General features: G+C 40.2%; 1 protein-coding gene across 1 annotated transcript in view; it reads left to right on the top strand.

The window, feature by feature from the left end:
- The window catches only part of NIBAN1 (niban apoptosis regulator 1), a 69974-nt gene extending 55128 nt beyond the window's left edge, over nt 1-14846 (top strand). Inside the window, exons 7-14 of the mRNA XM_075038685.1 lie at nt 2034-2138; nt 2233-2395; nt 3313-3500; nt 3756-3917; nt 6709-6819; nt 7428-7535; nt 9379-9490; nt 10439-14846. Coding sequence (XP_074894786.1) covers nt 2034-2138; nt 2233-2395; nt 3313-3500; nt 3756-3917; nt 6709-6819; nt 7428-7535; nt 9379-9490; nt 10439-12165 — 2676 coding nt within the window. The 3' untranslated portion in view covers nt 12166-14846. The remainder of the gene's footprint in view (nt 1-2033; nt 2139-2232; nt 2396-3312; nt 3501-3755; nt 3918-6708; nt 6820-7427; nt 7536-9378; nt 9491-10438) is intronic.
- The last annotated feature ends 308 nt before the right edge of the window (nt 14847-15154 follow it).

Raw genomic sequence — 15154 nt, 5'->3', positions numbered from 1 at the left:
GGAGGTTATCTTGCCCAATCCCCCACTCAAAAGAAGAGCCAACTTTAGGGGCTTTGTGCAATTGAGTTCTGAAGATATCCAAGGTTGGAGATTGCATGACTTGTTCCCATGACTGCCTGCATGGTGAAAAATATTTCTTAATACCTGAAAACTATTTCCCTTGTTGCTACTTGTAGCCATCACCTTTTTCCTTTCCATGTGCATTTCCAAGAGAAGTTTGGCTCTGCCTGCCCAACGTCCTCCATTAAGTAGTTGTAGACAGCAATAAGGTCTCCCCTGAGCCTTATCATCTTAAGGCTGAGCAAACCCAGTTCCCTCTGCCTCTCCTCACGTTATGTGCTCTGTCCCCTGACCATCTTGGTGACCTCTGCTGGACTCACTCCAGCAAGATCTGTCTTGTACTGGGGAGCCCCAAACTGGACACCATGCCAGTTGCGGTCCGACAAGTGCTGAATAGAAGGAAACGTTCTCCTCCCTCGACCTGCTGTTGCCCTTTGCTGCAAGGGCACCCTGCAGACTGATGCTAAATTTCTTGTCCACCAGGATGCCCAAGTCCTTTTCTGCAAAACTGCTTTTCAGCCAGTTGTTGCCAGCCTAGACTGGTGCATGGGATTTTTCTATCCCAGATGTTGGACTATGCATTTGCTTTTGCTGAACTTCATGAGGTTTTTGTCCACCCATTTCTTCAGCCCATCTAGGTCCCTCTGAATAGCAGCGTTGCTTGCCAGCGTATTGACCACTCCCCCAAATTGGTATCATCTGTATTCCCAGTCTGATGCCTTTTCTTTCTAATTGGAACCATCTGCAAGACCAAATTGCCAGTTAGATGCTGGGATCAGAGAGGGTGATGCATCTCTTCTACAACCACTGAACCCTGTTTCAGAGTGAAAATGTTCTTGAGGGAGAAAAGTACTCAGTGTCAATTTAGAAAAATACAGCAATGATAGACCGATAATATACTCACAGAAATTATAAAAAAATGGGGCAATGATATCTTTTCCTCAGTTTTTCTACATTCCATTACAAATGTTTGATGTGTAGAAGTCCTTTTGACACTTTTCTTCCCCCTGCCTTTCTGCTCTGGTGCACCTTTGTCACAGAATATCTTCTTAGGTTATATATTTCATATGGGTTTTGTTCAAGAATCTGGAGGTGTTGGGAGGAGACTTTAATGTATAAGAATACTACAATGTAAAGGTTTTACTGCTTTTAGAGCAGTATAGTTCTCTTTTAGTGACAAACGAAATTGCTTGAAAAGCTTCTCACAAACTCCAACAGCTACTTATTTTATACCTTTTGCCTCAGGATTAGGCTGGAACTAATGAATCTTTTGGATCATGTTACACATTTTTGAAAAAAAAAAATCATATAGAGTAGAATTATTTGATTCACAGATTACCCACTGTTGTTTTCTGGGTTCCATTTCTGTCCTATATCCTGTTTTCCTGGGATCTCCTTTTCTTGTTTGAATTGTGAAGTTGGTGCTGACCCGAAAAAGTGCTAGAGATTCACGTTTGTACAATCATCTTTCTTTTCTTGGCCAATTATCTTCCTATCAGAAGCATCCTTTGTCTGATGACTCTTTAGAACAATTTATCTTTCATGATACCTCCTCTAGGGCAGGTGTGAGTGTTCCAGAACAAGGTCAGTTGGGGGAAGCAGTAGTCAGCAAACCAACTTTTCAAATATTTTTAATCTGGTTGCTCAGCTGATATCAATCATTGAATTGCACATGGCAATTTCATAATAGCATGCAGTAAATTTAATGAACATCTTAGTTCAGCATCTTAGTTCATCTGTTGTCAGTTGTTGCATGGTCTCTCAAAGTCTTTCAGTGAAAAATGCTTCAGATGAATGGAGCTTCCCTCAGGCATACCTAATATTTTAAATCCAGTCCTCCTGGCAACCTGGGATAGCTAAGCCATTGTATATTTGAGGTTGCCTGTTCTGCGCATCACTATGTGATGCGAGTGCTCAGTTTTCAGATGAAGAACAGTGTGTGAACGGGTCATTTTAATTTTCTGACAATATAGATCCTGAGCAACCTTGTGATGGAGGAGCTCCTGCCTAACCTTCAGACGATGATCCTGCCTAAAATGAAAGGAAAGAGGAATGATAGGAAGCGGGCCTGGTTTGGTGTAAGTACTGATATTTGCAGAGTGTTTGTTTCTCATAGCAGTTTTCTGCATGTGCTAATTCCGATCTATGCTTCTTAATTTAATTTGGGTTTAGATCGTAGAAGAAACTTACGGCTTAGTCCAGCAGCAGGTGTCAGAAGGCTTAAGTACCTTGAAAGAAGAATGCAGAGATTTTGCAAAAACTCTGGAAGGAACCATTCGTTCAGACATGGATCAGATTCTGAACTCCAAGAACTTCTTAGCTGGAAAAATCAAAGGTTAGTGGAGGAACAGCTGTGTTTTGGAGCAATTTTTTAATGTTTCCCGCTGTGTTGCTCATATTACCATATGTCATTGTTTTGAAATCCTCATGTCTTTTGAAAAATCCAACTGGAGGCACTAATTTTCGGAGAACAAATGCTTTGAGCCTCCGCTGCCTTTGATGGGAACTGATACCTGTGGCCTCTGTGTCTGTGAAAGTACCAGTTCTTCTCAAGTTGGAGCTAGACCTGACAGGTTTTGTGTATCCTGATTAGAGTTGCTCATTCTGCTTTCATTTTCACTTGGACAGCCTTATGTAATGAAGACATGGGTCACATGAGCATAATTAAAAATACAGTGGTTTTGATGTCTAGGAATGCACCACAAAACCAGGTTCTGTTTATGTGACAAATTCATAGGCTACCAAAGAATACTTAAACCAAAGGGCTTCTTAGGTGGTTTTAAACTAATGTGAAGTAATTATAATTTTGCTATTAATAGAAAAAATGAGTGTAAAAAGCAGGGGAAACATTAGTTGATGTTGCTTAAGCTAGAAAATAAATAAATAGCTGATAATTTAGGAGCTGTTTTGATAAAACTCAGGTTGTTCTGTTGACTTATAGAGTCACCATGGCCACGCTCTGTGCAAACGTCCCAGTATGTATCAATACTTAGAACTGCCCTTTCCTCTGCTCTCACAGTGCCCCCAGGCTGCTAGCATTTGGTTAGGTGGGGCATGGGAAAAGATGTTTTGTTGTCACTCATAAAACTATAAACTCTCCTTTCACCACCCTTATCATCTGTGTGGAAGTGTGACTCCAGGGAAAAAACACAGAGTCATTTAACTAATTCTAAAGTAAATCATTTCAGATTACTTTTTTCACTGTATCTCTTAGTAGCCTAAATGCAACCGTTGTATTGTCTGACACTCCAGCCACTGTTTCTGAGCCTGCCCAGAAGTGCTGCACAGAAAATATCCAGCCATTTCTCACATCCATATTAGAGGAGCTCATGGGTCCAGTGAGTTCTGGATTCACTGAAGTCCGCTCCCTTTTTGATAAAGAAGTTCATGAAATCATCCAGGACTTCCAGAAGACAAATGATATCACGAAGCTAAAGGAGGTAAGACAAAAATATATTTGGAGCCTTTTACATGAGCACAAGGACCTTCTAGCTAGAACTTGATGGACACACTATTTGCTTTCTCAGGTGGTAGTATGCTAGCACTTGCTTTTGTCATTTAGAAAGTCTTGTGGTATTTGTGCAACTGGAGTGCGGATATCAGGATTTAGTTTAGGGCCACTGTTACATTCTCTATTAAAATTTCACCTCTGGTTGCTTTCTCTCAAAACCTGTTCTTCTTCCACTGGAATGCAGAACATGGATCAGCTCATGAACCTACCATTCAACTCTGTGAAAATGGAGCCCTGCTATCTGAAAGTGAACCTCCTCCAGGAGCTCCTTCAAGACCTCAAGAGTCGCTTCAAGGTGTATCACATTGATTTTGTGATTCAGAGGACACAGAACTTCATGCAAGAGGTACTGTAAGATCCAGTTTTTCCTCCTGGGAGAACAGGTTAGGTTTATCCTTCTAATCGGCTTCAAAGTAATCTTGATAAAAAGCTGTGCAAGTCCCACAATATCTCTCAATCAAAGCACAGATAACAAAACCTAAGAAAATCACAGCTAGAAGCTGTTTGACATTTAGATTCTTTAGGTTGCATGTGTGTGAGTCTTTCATCAAGGCACAAAAATTTTGGACGGATCATCTTTTCCCCTGAACTTTCATGTTCTGAATTCTTAGAGTCTCAGCACCAGAGAAAGTTGAGCTTGTAACCAATGGGGTGGCTAAAATCTACCTGATTTCCATTCTCACGGGTTGATTTTGCAGGAAGGGTCTTAGATTTATTTTACCAAAATAGAATGTCTTCTCCTTCGTAGTTTATTTTCCTATCAATATAAAGTAAGGCAATTAATGTTGGAAACTGACAATTACTTGGACACAGATGACAGCTCTGGATGTAGCTGCATGTAGGTGCTTTAACCAACTTCACTTCTCATGGAAATGGTTGAAGTGACTATATCATTTCAGATGAAAAATGAATTCCACCTCTTTTTACCCTCTAGTGTATATTGGTATAGGCTATAATTTTGCTTTGATTTTATTTCTTCTGGATGCCTGGCCAGAAATCTATTAGGAGCTGGCCAGTAGACTTGATTGCCAGATCACAAGGCAGATTTGGCCTTGTGGCTCTATGTTGAATCCTGTGTTTTTAATCCATAGTTAAGAAACTAAATAATCTAGTTGGTAATCTTGTGAAATGAAGCTGGTCCAGTTCTATGGAGTGGGAGTTATGAATATGGAAAATGAGTCTCTAGCACAGTGCTGGGACAGGGTTTTCCTAAAAGCAGGTCTTCTAAGTACAGCCATGATCAGCAGCCAAAGAATTATTCAGAAATAAAATTCTGATTTCATGTCTGGATCTTTCAGGGGGGACTGTTCCAAAATGCTGCCAAATAAAATGCCTTTCAGTAAGTGAAGACCGTGAGTCAAGACAAAGAAGTAGACAGAAAATAGATCCCATACAAACCAAGGGGTGGTTTTTTCTGAACAGAACATGAGTCAAAATTCACAATAAATAAGTTGAATTAAAGCACAATTTGTTCTAAAAATGCTGTTAATTGCTTCTCTCTCTTTAAAAGGCTGGTATTTTTCTCATAAAAATAGTAAGTAGTTTCACTTTGTGTCCGTGGACATTTATTTTATTAACAAGTAGGGTCAGACATGTCTAGCTTAACGTGAAAAGAAGCGTTTGGCTTAACTCTAGCTCGGGTGGAGGCTGGAGCAGGATTCCTTGGCTCGGGAGCTTGGCATCCTCTAGTGGCCAATTTTAGGAAATTTGGGAGCACAATGCTCAACTGGCATAAATAAAGCAGCTTAACTGACTTCACCAGAACTACGCCAGTTTGTGAATTGCTTCAAATCTTTTAATTAGCCTTAACTCTACACTGATCCTGTCTTTTTCTTGTATCCACGGTCTTGCAGTGCATGAGCATTTATTGTACAGCCTTCTGATGCATAGACAAATTGAGTAAACTTCCATCTTCTCCATTTCCATTTATAAATTCAGACTATATAGTCCAATCCTACAATATCTGCAAAGTCAGTTATAAAAATCGGCCTTCAACATTTGTCACTGTGTATTTCCATTCATGAAAATATTACTAGCCAAGGAGTAATTAAAAGCATGTCTTCTCCATAAGTAGCTACATATTCATTTACAAACTACAAGAAGTCCTCTGTAGTATATGGCTGACTATATATATTGACTGGGATGGTCCCATGTGATGCAAAGGAAGACCCGGCCATGTGGACAGCCTCCCTGTGGATGTCCCTGTACTTCTCCAATAAGAATATATTAAAATTTGAATGGAAACACTTAGGTAAAAAAGGCAAAACCTCATTAAATAGACATAATTACCACTTACAGAACTGTTTTTCTGAAATATCTTTTCAGAGTAGGGAGTTTAATATTTTTAATGAATATCTGGATAACCTGAAAATATGGCAAATGTGAGCCTAACATAATTCTGTGAGAAATTATTGCACTCTGTGTGATTTTTGCTGATAACTATTTGTATTATAAGGAAAGCTGCTGATTAATTACTTTTAAAAAAATTATCTGCAGTATTAATGATTGAGACCACTAGAATCTGGTAGGAGTCAATGAGAGTCTTCTTATTAGGGATAATGAGTTTTGTCTATAGCCTTTATATATAGATGATTGATTCTACTTTTTGTCTTTGTCACCATCAGTTTGGATTGTGACATGAGATTAAACCTACACAAGAAAGCTATAATAGCATAATAATGATACCAAGGCTTAATTTTATTAGTTTATTGCAACATTTCTGTTCATGTTAGCCTTCAGAGAACTGAAACACAGCAGAAAATTTTTGGACAATATAAATTAATCTACTCTGAGTAAGTTTGCTGATAAAACTGTTTGTTTAGTTACCTTAGCAGACTTCCTAGTATTGACCTGCATGTAGTTTCATTTTCTTATTCTCTTGCATTAGATAATCTAATTTTTGGGTTTCCCATTCCAAAACTGAGTGTTGCCATCTAAACTAAACAAGGCTTTTCTTCCCCTTCCACAATCATTTAAAGTACTCAAAATATTTATTGATTTTAGGCTCATTATTCTTCCTCTGTTTCACCTTCTCAGAAATACAATTTGAGTTAATGGTTACATTGAACATTCTTCTTTACATATGTAGGAATTTTATGTTACTGGTCTTTAACAGATTTTTTAATTATTATTTTTAGCTGATGGAAAATGCAGTTTATACTTTTGAGCAGTTGTTCTCTCCAAGTCGCCAGGCAGACCCAGCGAAATTTGCAACAACCATTGAAAAAGTCAAGCTGAGAGTACTGAAGGTAAATGTAATGTAGCAGCATTTGCACAGGAAGACCTTGGGTTCTGCCTTTTCGGAAACAGAGAATATAATTTATGTGAATTTATCTCAGTATTTGAAAGAAGATATCTCTTACCATCCAGCTGGAAATACTGATTTGGTGGCACTTAGCAAAGGTGCTCATTTGTGGGTTAAAACAGTTCTGGGCAGACACTTGTAAAGGTATTTACATGTGCAGTCCCTTTAACTGCAATTAAATCAGCTGGATATGATGCTGTGGATCTGGGTAAATAACTTTTTACTAGCTTTATAATTAGCCTGCCCCTAGAATTCATTACTCTCAGAAGAGGAAGCTCTGAAATACCTGGAGAGAGTGATCAGGGAACTGTTTCTAGCCTAGGTATAAAAAAATGAAGGGAAAGAAATCCCAGAAAAATACATTTTAGAGTATTTTTGTAAAAGCTGAAATTAACTGCATGGGAATTCAAACCCCTGAGTGCACCTGTGATGTGGTATCCTTTGGGATTCACCTGTCACCAGTTACAGGATAACAAGAACTAGTTCCTTCTGTGAGTGATTAATAACCCTAAACACATTTGGGCTTGGTTTTTTTTTTGTCTGTTTTGACAGCAATATGATTATGACAGCAGCACTATCCGGAAGAAGATATTTCAAGAAGCACTGGTACAGATTACTTTGCCCACAATGCAAAAGACACTGGCTTCAACGTGCAAACCGGTAGGTTTATGTGATTAAACAAAAGAAACTAATAAAAGGCAGGGAAGGATTAACACCTTGTCAGTAAATCCTCAACTCTGTACAGTTGTTTCCTCTCAGGGAGTTGTGCAGATTGGCTGCCTACTCAGCCAAATGACACTTAGATTTGCCAGTTTGTGGATCAGGTAGATGTGGAGCATGAGGAAAATTTCAGGAAATGGAAACTGTATATACAGCTTTCTTTCTCAAAGAGAGTTGCAGACCTTTGCCCATCCCTGTTTCATTTCTTCCCTAGAGATCTGAAGTCCCCTCAAACTGGACTCTTCTTGACAGTTATGATTGTAGGTTATGAGCTTGTCCTTGTGTCAGCAGCCCTGCTGCAGGCTGAAATTCAGTCTGTGGGAGAGGGCACTTTCCTCTTCAGCAGCACCCCTAGGCATGGCTGTGACCATACACAGCCTCTGCTGACGACCTCCTTCAAAGCCAAATGCCTGCTTGGGCAGCAGGACCAGCAAGCAGACAGGCCATGCACTTGCTTTCAGTGATTTTAAATGGAAGTAATTGCATCAACAATCAGGAAACAAACATATAGAGATGATCTCTGTTGCCCTTACAGGTAGGTTAATACTCAGCAAATGCGTCTACCAGAGTTTCATGGAGATGTTGTCAGTGTGGTTACATCAGGGGCCAGCTGGAACGCTATTCACCTTGGCTCAAAATAAATAGTCTGTACCCTTCTTGAATCCCATGCATATCCTCTTGCATTTTTACTGTACCTGCTGAAAGATGGCTGCCCTAAGCCATCCTGGCCCCTCTGCCCTTTTGTTTCCCTTGATGCTCATCAGTGTCCGGAAGCTGTAAGCTCTCACCCATGGTGTGCTGCTCTTGCTGATGCTCTCCAGCTTGTTTCAGTTTCAAAAACAAGTTTAAGACCAAGTGTTTTGCCAAGTTATGCTTGCAAGTCTTTGAGTATGGATTACTAAAACTTAAAAGTTAAAAAAATATATTTAAAATCAGTCTCTTCTGTATGTCACTCTACTCTCTTTGCTATCCCCCAAATAATAGTCTCTTGTAGGGTGTCAGCAGTGCCTTCAAAACATGGTGTCTATGCACAGGGACAAGCATTTCACCACCTTGAATACATGTAGAGAGGGTGGAGTCCCACATGGTGTCTCTGTCATGCTGGACGGGGGAAGCAGTGGTGGTGCAAATTTCCTACAGGACCTTTCTGTTTAACTTCCCACGAGCCTTCTGCATTTGTGCCTCTGCAGAAATGAGCAGCCAGATCCAGAAACAAATGTGTGGCACAGTTGACAAGCCCAGTCAAGCCTTGACCTTTACTTGAAAACCAACAGATGTTTGTATGTAGGCGTCTCTTCTAGAAGTGGGCAGTCATTTAATTTACATTTTATAGACCACCAAGTAGCTGCTTAGTGATAGTGACTCAATTATTGCCTAGATAGCTATTGCATATAAATCAGTAAGCTAGAAAAGTTACACACCTATTAGAAAAACAAAACCAAACCCTGTATCTCCCATGCTCACCGTGGATTTGCCTCCTTGGACAAACAGCGAGTGAGACATTTCCTCACCAACTATTTATTTCAGAATTGTTTATTATAGTGCAGATGGCAATTATCTGAAGTGCTTTTACAAGTAATTGTAGTGCAAGAATACTGTTTGATAAGTGCATAATAAATTGTTTATTTAGCTCATTTACTCATAGTTCAAACAGGTCACCTCAAGAGCCAGCAAGGAGCATTGCAAGACCTGCTAGATGGCATGTCCAAGGTGCGCTGTTGAAGTAGGACTCTCAGAATCTCTCATTTTTATATATCTGTTCCTTTCTTCTCTATCTGCACAGGAGCTGCAAAAATATGAGCAGTTCATTTTTGCTGATTACGCTAGCGTGATCCAAGTAGAGAATGTGTATGAAGAGATTTTATATCAGACACTGCTTGAAGAAACCCTGAAAGGTGAGAACATTCTTGAGGTGACAGTAATAACATTTCGGCCTTTGGCCCATGAGCTCTTGCTTCAGAGCTCCCCGGAGTCCTAACTTGGCTGTTTCAGACCCAGGTCCCACTTTCCCAAAGAATGGTGGTTACGACGCTGCAGTGTTCTCATTTAGCTCACTAAAGGTGTGTGGCAAGCGCTAAAATCTGGATTATGGGGCAACTTTACTAAACCTGGGAAACTCAAAGTGATAGCTTGGCACAAGCCTATTTCTAACAAAATGTAATTATGACAACTTCATTCTATCTTGATTCCCTGGGCCAACAAGTGAAATTATGCTCTTATTTGCAAAGGCCTGGTGATATCTAATGGCAGCAAAAATTAATTTCCCCAAATGAAATGTACTGCTGGATGCAGTTTCCAGTACATCACTGATGCCAGGGCAGTACTCCCTGCAGATCTCTCTGCTTTTGTGTCAGAAAACTAAACTATTCTTGATGGCATATATAGATATGTAAACCACTTGTGTCTCTCTGGATCTGTCTGTCTTTCTAGAACCTAGATAAAAGACAAGCATGTGTATTGCACAGCAAGTTTTAATAGACCCTCTTTGGCATTCCTGCTCAAAAATATCAGTATAATAATTAATGTAACAAGCACACTTTTATTCATATATGCAGTGTAAATACTTCTACATTGAAACATTACCTTTGTGCATCGCAGGTCTTCTGGTAGTTTTCTATTACAGCAATGCTTAGGTGAATATTGAAGTTCCATTTTTCAGAACAGATAAACACCCCACACACACCCCCCCAAGAAATGTAAACTAAAAAAGCACGTTGAAAATGAAAATTACTGTTGTCTGTAATATCAAAATGTATGTCATTAGAAACTCAGGAAAACAGTGTACCTTCTTCAAGGTACCTCTGTCAGTCTTTCCAAAAGTTTGATCTTTCTGTTTTATCTAGTGATAAAAGAAGCTGCCATTATGAAGAAGCACAACCTCTTTGAAGATAACTTGAATATGCCCTGTGAAAGCGTGTCCAGCTTAACGGACCTGAAGACCCCTTCAGGATCAGCACAAAGCACTCCCGCAAAGAAACCTTCCACTGCCCGAGCCGAGATGTCAGACACTGAAACTCAAAGTGACGAAACGCTCATTGTGACAGAAAAAATTTCTTGGGAGAAGGATAGTGATGATAGAAAGTCATCAGACAAAGAGGCAGTCACTGCTGTTAATATAGCTGGTGATCAGGCAAGCAAAAGTGAAGAAGTGGGTGTTAAAGACGTCAGTGAGAAACGGGAGTCCCTTTCAGCCACCCTTAGAAAACAAGAAGTTGCAGAGGAAAAAAGTGCTTTGGAGAGTGAAGACACGGTGAAAGCAGAGTTTGTAGTGAACACTGAGGAAGAGCTTAAGACACAGCAAAAAGCTGTGGAGGAAAAAGTAGCTCCTGGGACTGAAACTGCAGTGAAAGATGCTGGAGCCAGCCCTAAAAAAGAACTTCAGGTACATAAAGGAGCAGTGGAGGAGAAGGTAACTTCTGAGAGTCAAACAGCAATGGATGCTGTGTTTGTCAGTGACACTGAAAAAGAAAGCAAAGCACAGGAAGAAGTTTCTGAGATAAAGCTGACTTCCCCACATTATAACGTAGCAGAAACAGAGATTTTAGGGAATGCCAAAAAGAAAATCAAGGTAGAAAAAGAAATTATGGAAGAAGTATCTCAGAGAGAAAATGTGGTAGGAACAGGGCTTGAAGAGGATAGTAGAAAAGAAAGCAATGACCAAGGAGCGAGTACTGAGACAGGGGTTATTTCCCAGGATGAAAACACAGGGAAAGGGGGGGTTGGGGATAATCCTGAAAAAGAAAGCAAGTCAGAAGGAAAGAGTTGTAAATTCCCTGATGATGTGAATGAGATAAGGAGTTTGCTGATGGTAACGGTTGAGATACCAGCAGATACTCCAGCTGAGAACATAAATGAGATTTGTGAAGGTGAGATATTAAAGTTGCAGGACCACAATAAAGAGGATGATGAGTTGAACAAAATGGCTGTGGCAGAAATTCAGGTGAGCCAGACGATGATGAATAAAGATGCAGCAGAATGCACAGAGTTCAAGGAGGACCGACCATCTTCATGTAGTTTGGGGACAGATGGTACGAATTTAGTGAACGTGTCCAAGGGGGCCTGCAATATGGCACAAGCAGAATGGCTGGTGGAAAGCTCAGATACGCCTCAGGAGGCAAAGGCAGAGGTGGAGATCAAGCAAAGCATTTGGTACGCAGGTGTGGGAAGCTGCGAAAGTGATAGACTGCAGCCAGAGGAGCACACTGAAAATGTGCCTGAAGGCAAAAGATTAGATGGGGAGGAAGGAGGAGCAGGGAACAGCCATGCCATCCCGGTGGAGGTAGGAAGCTTTTTTCATAATCCTGCTGAAAACGCAGACACAACGCAAGTGCCCGTTTTGGATACAGAAAACCCAAGAACAGGACTGCTAGACGTGCCAGTTTCTTTGGTGCTGGAGCAGGGCGAGGTTAGCGCCATAGAGGTCACAGGAGATACAGAGGCTGGTGAGGGTGAAGGGAAGCCAGAAGATGAATCATCTTCACAAACGGAAATAAAAAGCACAGAAGGAGAAGATATTTTCACAGAAAAAAACAGAGAAGATAGTTATGCACAACAAAACTCTGAAGAATAAGAAGCGTTTTTTCAGCCCACCCCTGCAGCATTTATTTAGTCCAGTAATCCCTGTTTAATTGTGAATACTTACTTGGGTTGGGGCTGGAGGAAATGGGCTTTGTTGCAGTATTACCAGCTCTTGCAGTTTTAGCACAGATATCTTCCTGAGTGATGGGTGATAGATTTCTTTTTGGTTAAAGCCCTCACTGTTTAAAACCAGGTTACTGTTGGGGAACCTCATCTTTCACTTAAAACTTGCTACCTTTTATGGTTATAGAAAAAATCGGAAAATGTGACCACTGAATGCTTCAAAAGCAACTCACCCCCAACTATAAAGTTATTTTAACAACGTAACTGTTCTTAGGTGTTTTAGCAGGGGAGTAGCTCATGATTTTTAAATGCATGGATTTGACAAGTACTGCTATGATTCTTAGGTGGTTGGTATATACGTTGCTATTCGACGATGCTTTTAGTATTTGCATGCAGTATATGGGAAATAAATAAAACTTTTAGTAGTTAAACAGAACCAAATAGTTAATTTACTAGGTTGCTCAAAAGCCACACTCTATGCAAACTCTGCAAACTGATTACTTAATTATTTTAAAGTTTTGATGGATAATAAAGACAAGCAAGTGTTCTGATTTTTTTTTTTTTCTCTTATTGCTATATTTAAAATGGGGAAAATATGGGAGCAGGTTTCTCAGTCCCACTCTGCACTTCTGGGTTATTTAGCCTTCCAGAGCACTTTACGGCTATTTTATTTTGTTTTATTTTATGGAAGGGAAAGATGAGAATGTTTACAATAACTATAACCATTAGGCAGCATCTTTCTGTTTTACTTCCCACCACTTCTTATGGCTATCTAATACAGAGTATTAAGAGTCCTGCCATTCCCATTCTTACTGAGTTACCCAGTTCTGTAAGCCTTTTTAGGTGCAGAAATTATGTAATAAATTGCAATAATTGTGAAATATCATAATCATTGCATGTAATTTCTGACACAAATGTTAACTGAAGCAAAAAGCAGCCAAAGATTATCCACATATGTGCTTAGATTTTGGAGGGCAGAATCACCTTTCAAAAGCAGTTATTGAAATGATACCTATTGCTTTCATAGCTAGCATATTATCTCTGTATCAAATAATGATCTGTGCATAAAGTGCCTTATATGCATTATTTGCATGCACAATTTCCAGACTGTGCACAGAAAAGTTTGGATTTGAAAAACAGTATTTTAATAAACTGGGCTTTAGAGTTCAAGACCTCACTTTAAAGGTCAGTTTAAGGCACCTTAAAAATTTGGCCTGGTGTTTCAGACTGTTTCTGAATAAATATAATACAATACAGGGCAGCAAAGATTAATGATGAATAGAGTAGGGACTGCAGGATTTACACCCATAGACGAAATTACAAAGTGCCAAGAGCATAATACCTGTTGGCGTTTTACTTCAACAAACTGTGCAAAGTCTATTATTTAATGCTATCAAAATATGCTATAATACTAACAGAGAATTGACACTAGAGGAACAGGCAAATATTACTGCATAAGTAAGGAACACTGTTGGGTAACTGGACCAACTGCAACGTCACTATTGTATAATAAATGCAACTCCTATTTATTCCAGAAGCCCTACTGTGGTATGGAAACATTAAGATCACAGATGTTTTCCTTGTAAAAGTACTTTGACTCGTTTCCTCCTTATATTTCATGCAAAAATACTAATTTGTAAGCGCACAAACCACTGTCAGCCAAGTTTTTTACAAATCATTAGTTATTTCACTGTCAGCTACTTTGTTTTTATGAAATATTAGCTATTTCTAATTGGTACTGAATGTTAAGTAACTTCAAATTTATAACATGTGCTTTACAGTTAAGCAGCAGCAGTCTCTTTTAGCCATGCTAAAATTAGGGGACATGATGGTTTTTTAATAGAGTGGTTTGTACAAAAGAGGACTAGCAAGACAGCGACTCTGTGAAAAAGGCTGCAGTTTCCTACAAAAGCCGTTTACAGCTAATATGAATTAGATACATCCATACAGAAAGTATTTAGCATAAACACTCCCATCATAGTAATTTTTTAGTTATTTCTATGGCAGGCTTAGATCTGGGTAATATTTTCCTGTATTATTAAAGAATTGAGTTGTTGACTACAGATGCTCAGCATATATGTTTTTCACAAGTAGGATGGGAAAGAACAGGGAAGTTTTAGCCTGTACATTGCCTTGCTCCACAATTTAAATTGAAGTTCCTCCTGGCTAGGGGACTGATTTTTTGCCTTTGTAGATGTTTTCTGTACATTCCGATGTTTGTAAATGGTTAGAGAGTAGCATTTTTCTCATCTTTAACCAGACTTCCGTAGAGGTGACAGCAAGTTAGAGGTCAGCAATCTGCAAGGTGATGTTGGACCACTGATCAAAAAGCATAATAATCCACCCATTCGGTAATTTTTGTCACTTTCCTGGAATTTCCTACACGTACCTGGAATGAATTATTTCTGTTGTGAACTAGGAGCAGTAATAAATCACCTTTCACCGCCTGGAGGGTTGAGGGTTAGGAGCGCCGAGGGGAGCGGGCTGGGGGATGTTACCGCCGTCTTATTTCGTGGCGTTGCGGGTTTTAAAGGACAGGATATGAAACACATTGTGTCTTGCTTATAACTTTGTAAAAACGCTTGTCACGAAAATAAAAGCAGCTCTTTCCTTCCATCACCGGGAGGTCGGTGTGTGTCTGTGAGGTAGTTTAATTTGGGGGGTGGGGGGTTGTATAAAAAAAAATGCACCTCCAGCGGCTCCCGGGGCGGGGGGAGGCCAAGGAGACGCTTGCCTCGCGCTCTTTGCGGCCGAGGGCTACCGTTTGGGCCCGGCCGCCGGCGGGTGCCGTCCCCCGGCCGCCGTCCCGCCGCTGCCCGTCCCCTCAGGTAGGGCGAACTACAGGTCCCGGCGGCCGCCCCCTCCCGCCGGCAGAGCCCGGGGCCGGGCGCGCCGGTGCATGCCGGGAGTTGTAGTCC

The sequence above is a fragment of the Buteo buteo genome, chromosome 10 (assembly GCF_964188355.1).
Source record: "Buteo buteo chromosome 10, bButBut1.hap1.1, whole genome shotgun sequence".
NCBI lineage: Eukaryota > Metazoa > Chordata > Aves > Accipitriformes > Accipitridae > Buteo > Buteo buteo.
The sequence above is the reverse complement of the archived record's forward strand: the minus strand, read 5'-3'. Positions and strand labels throughout refer to the sequence as shown.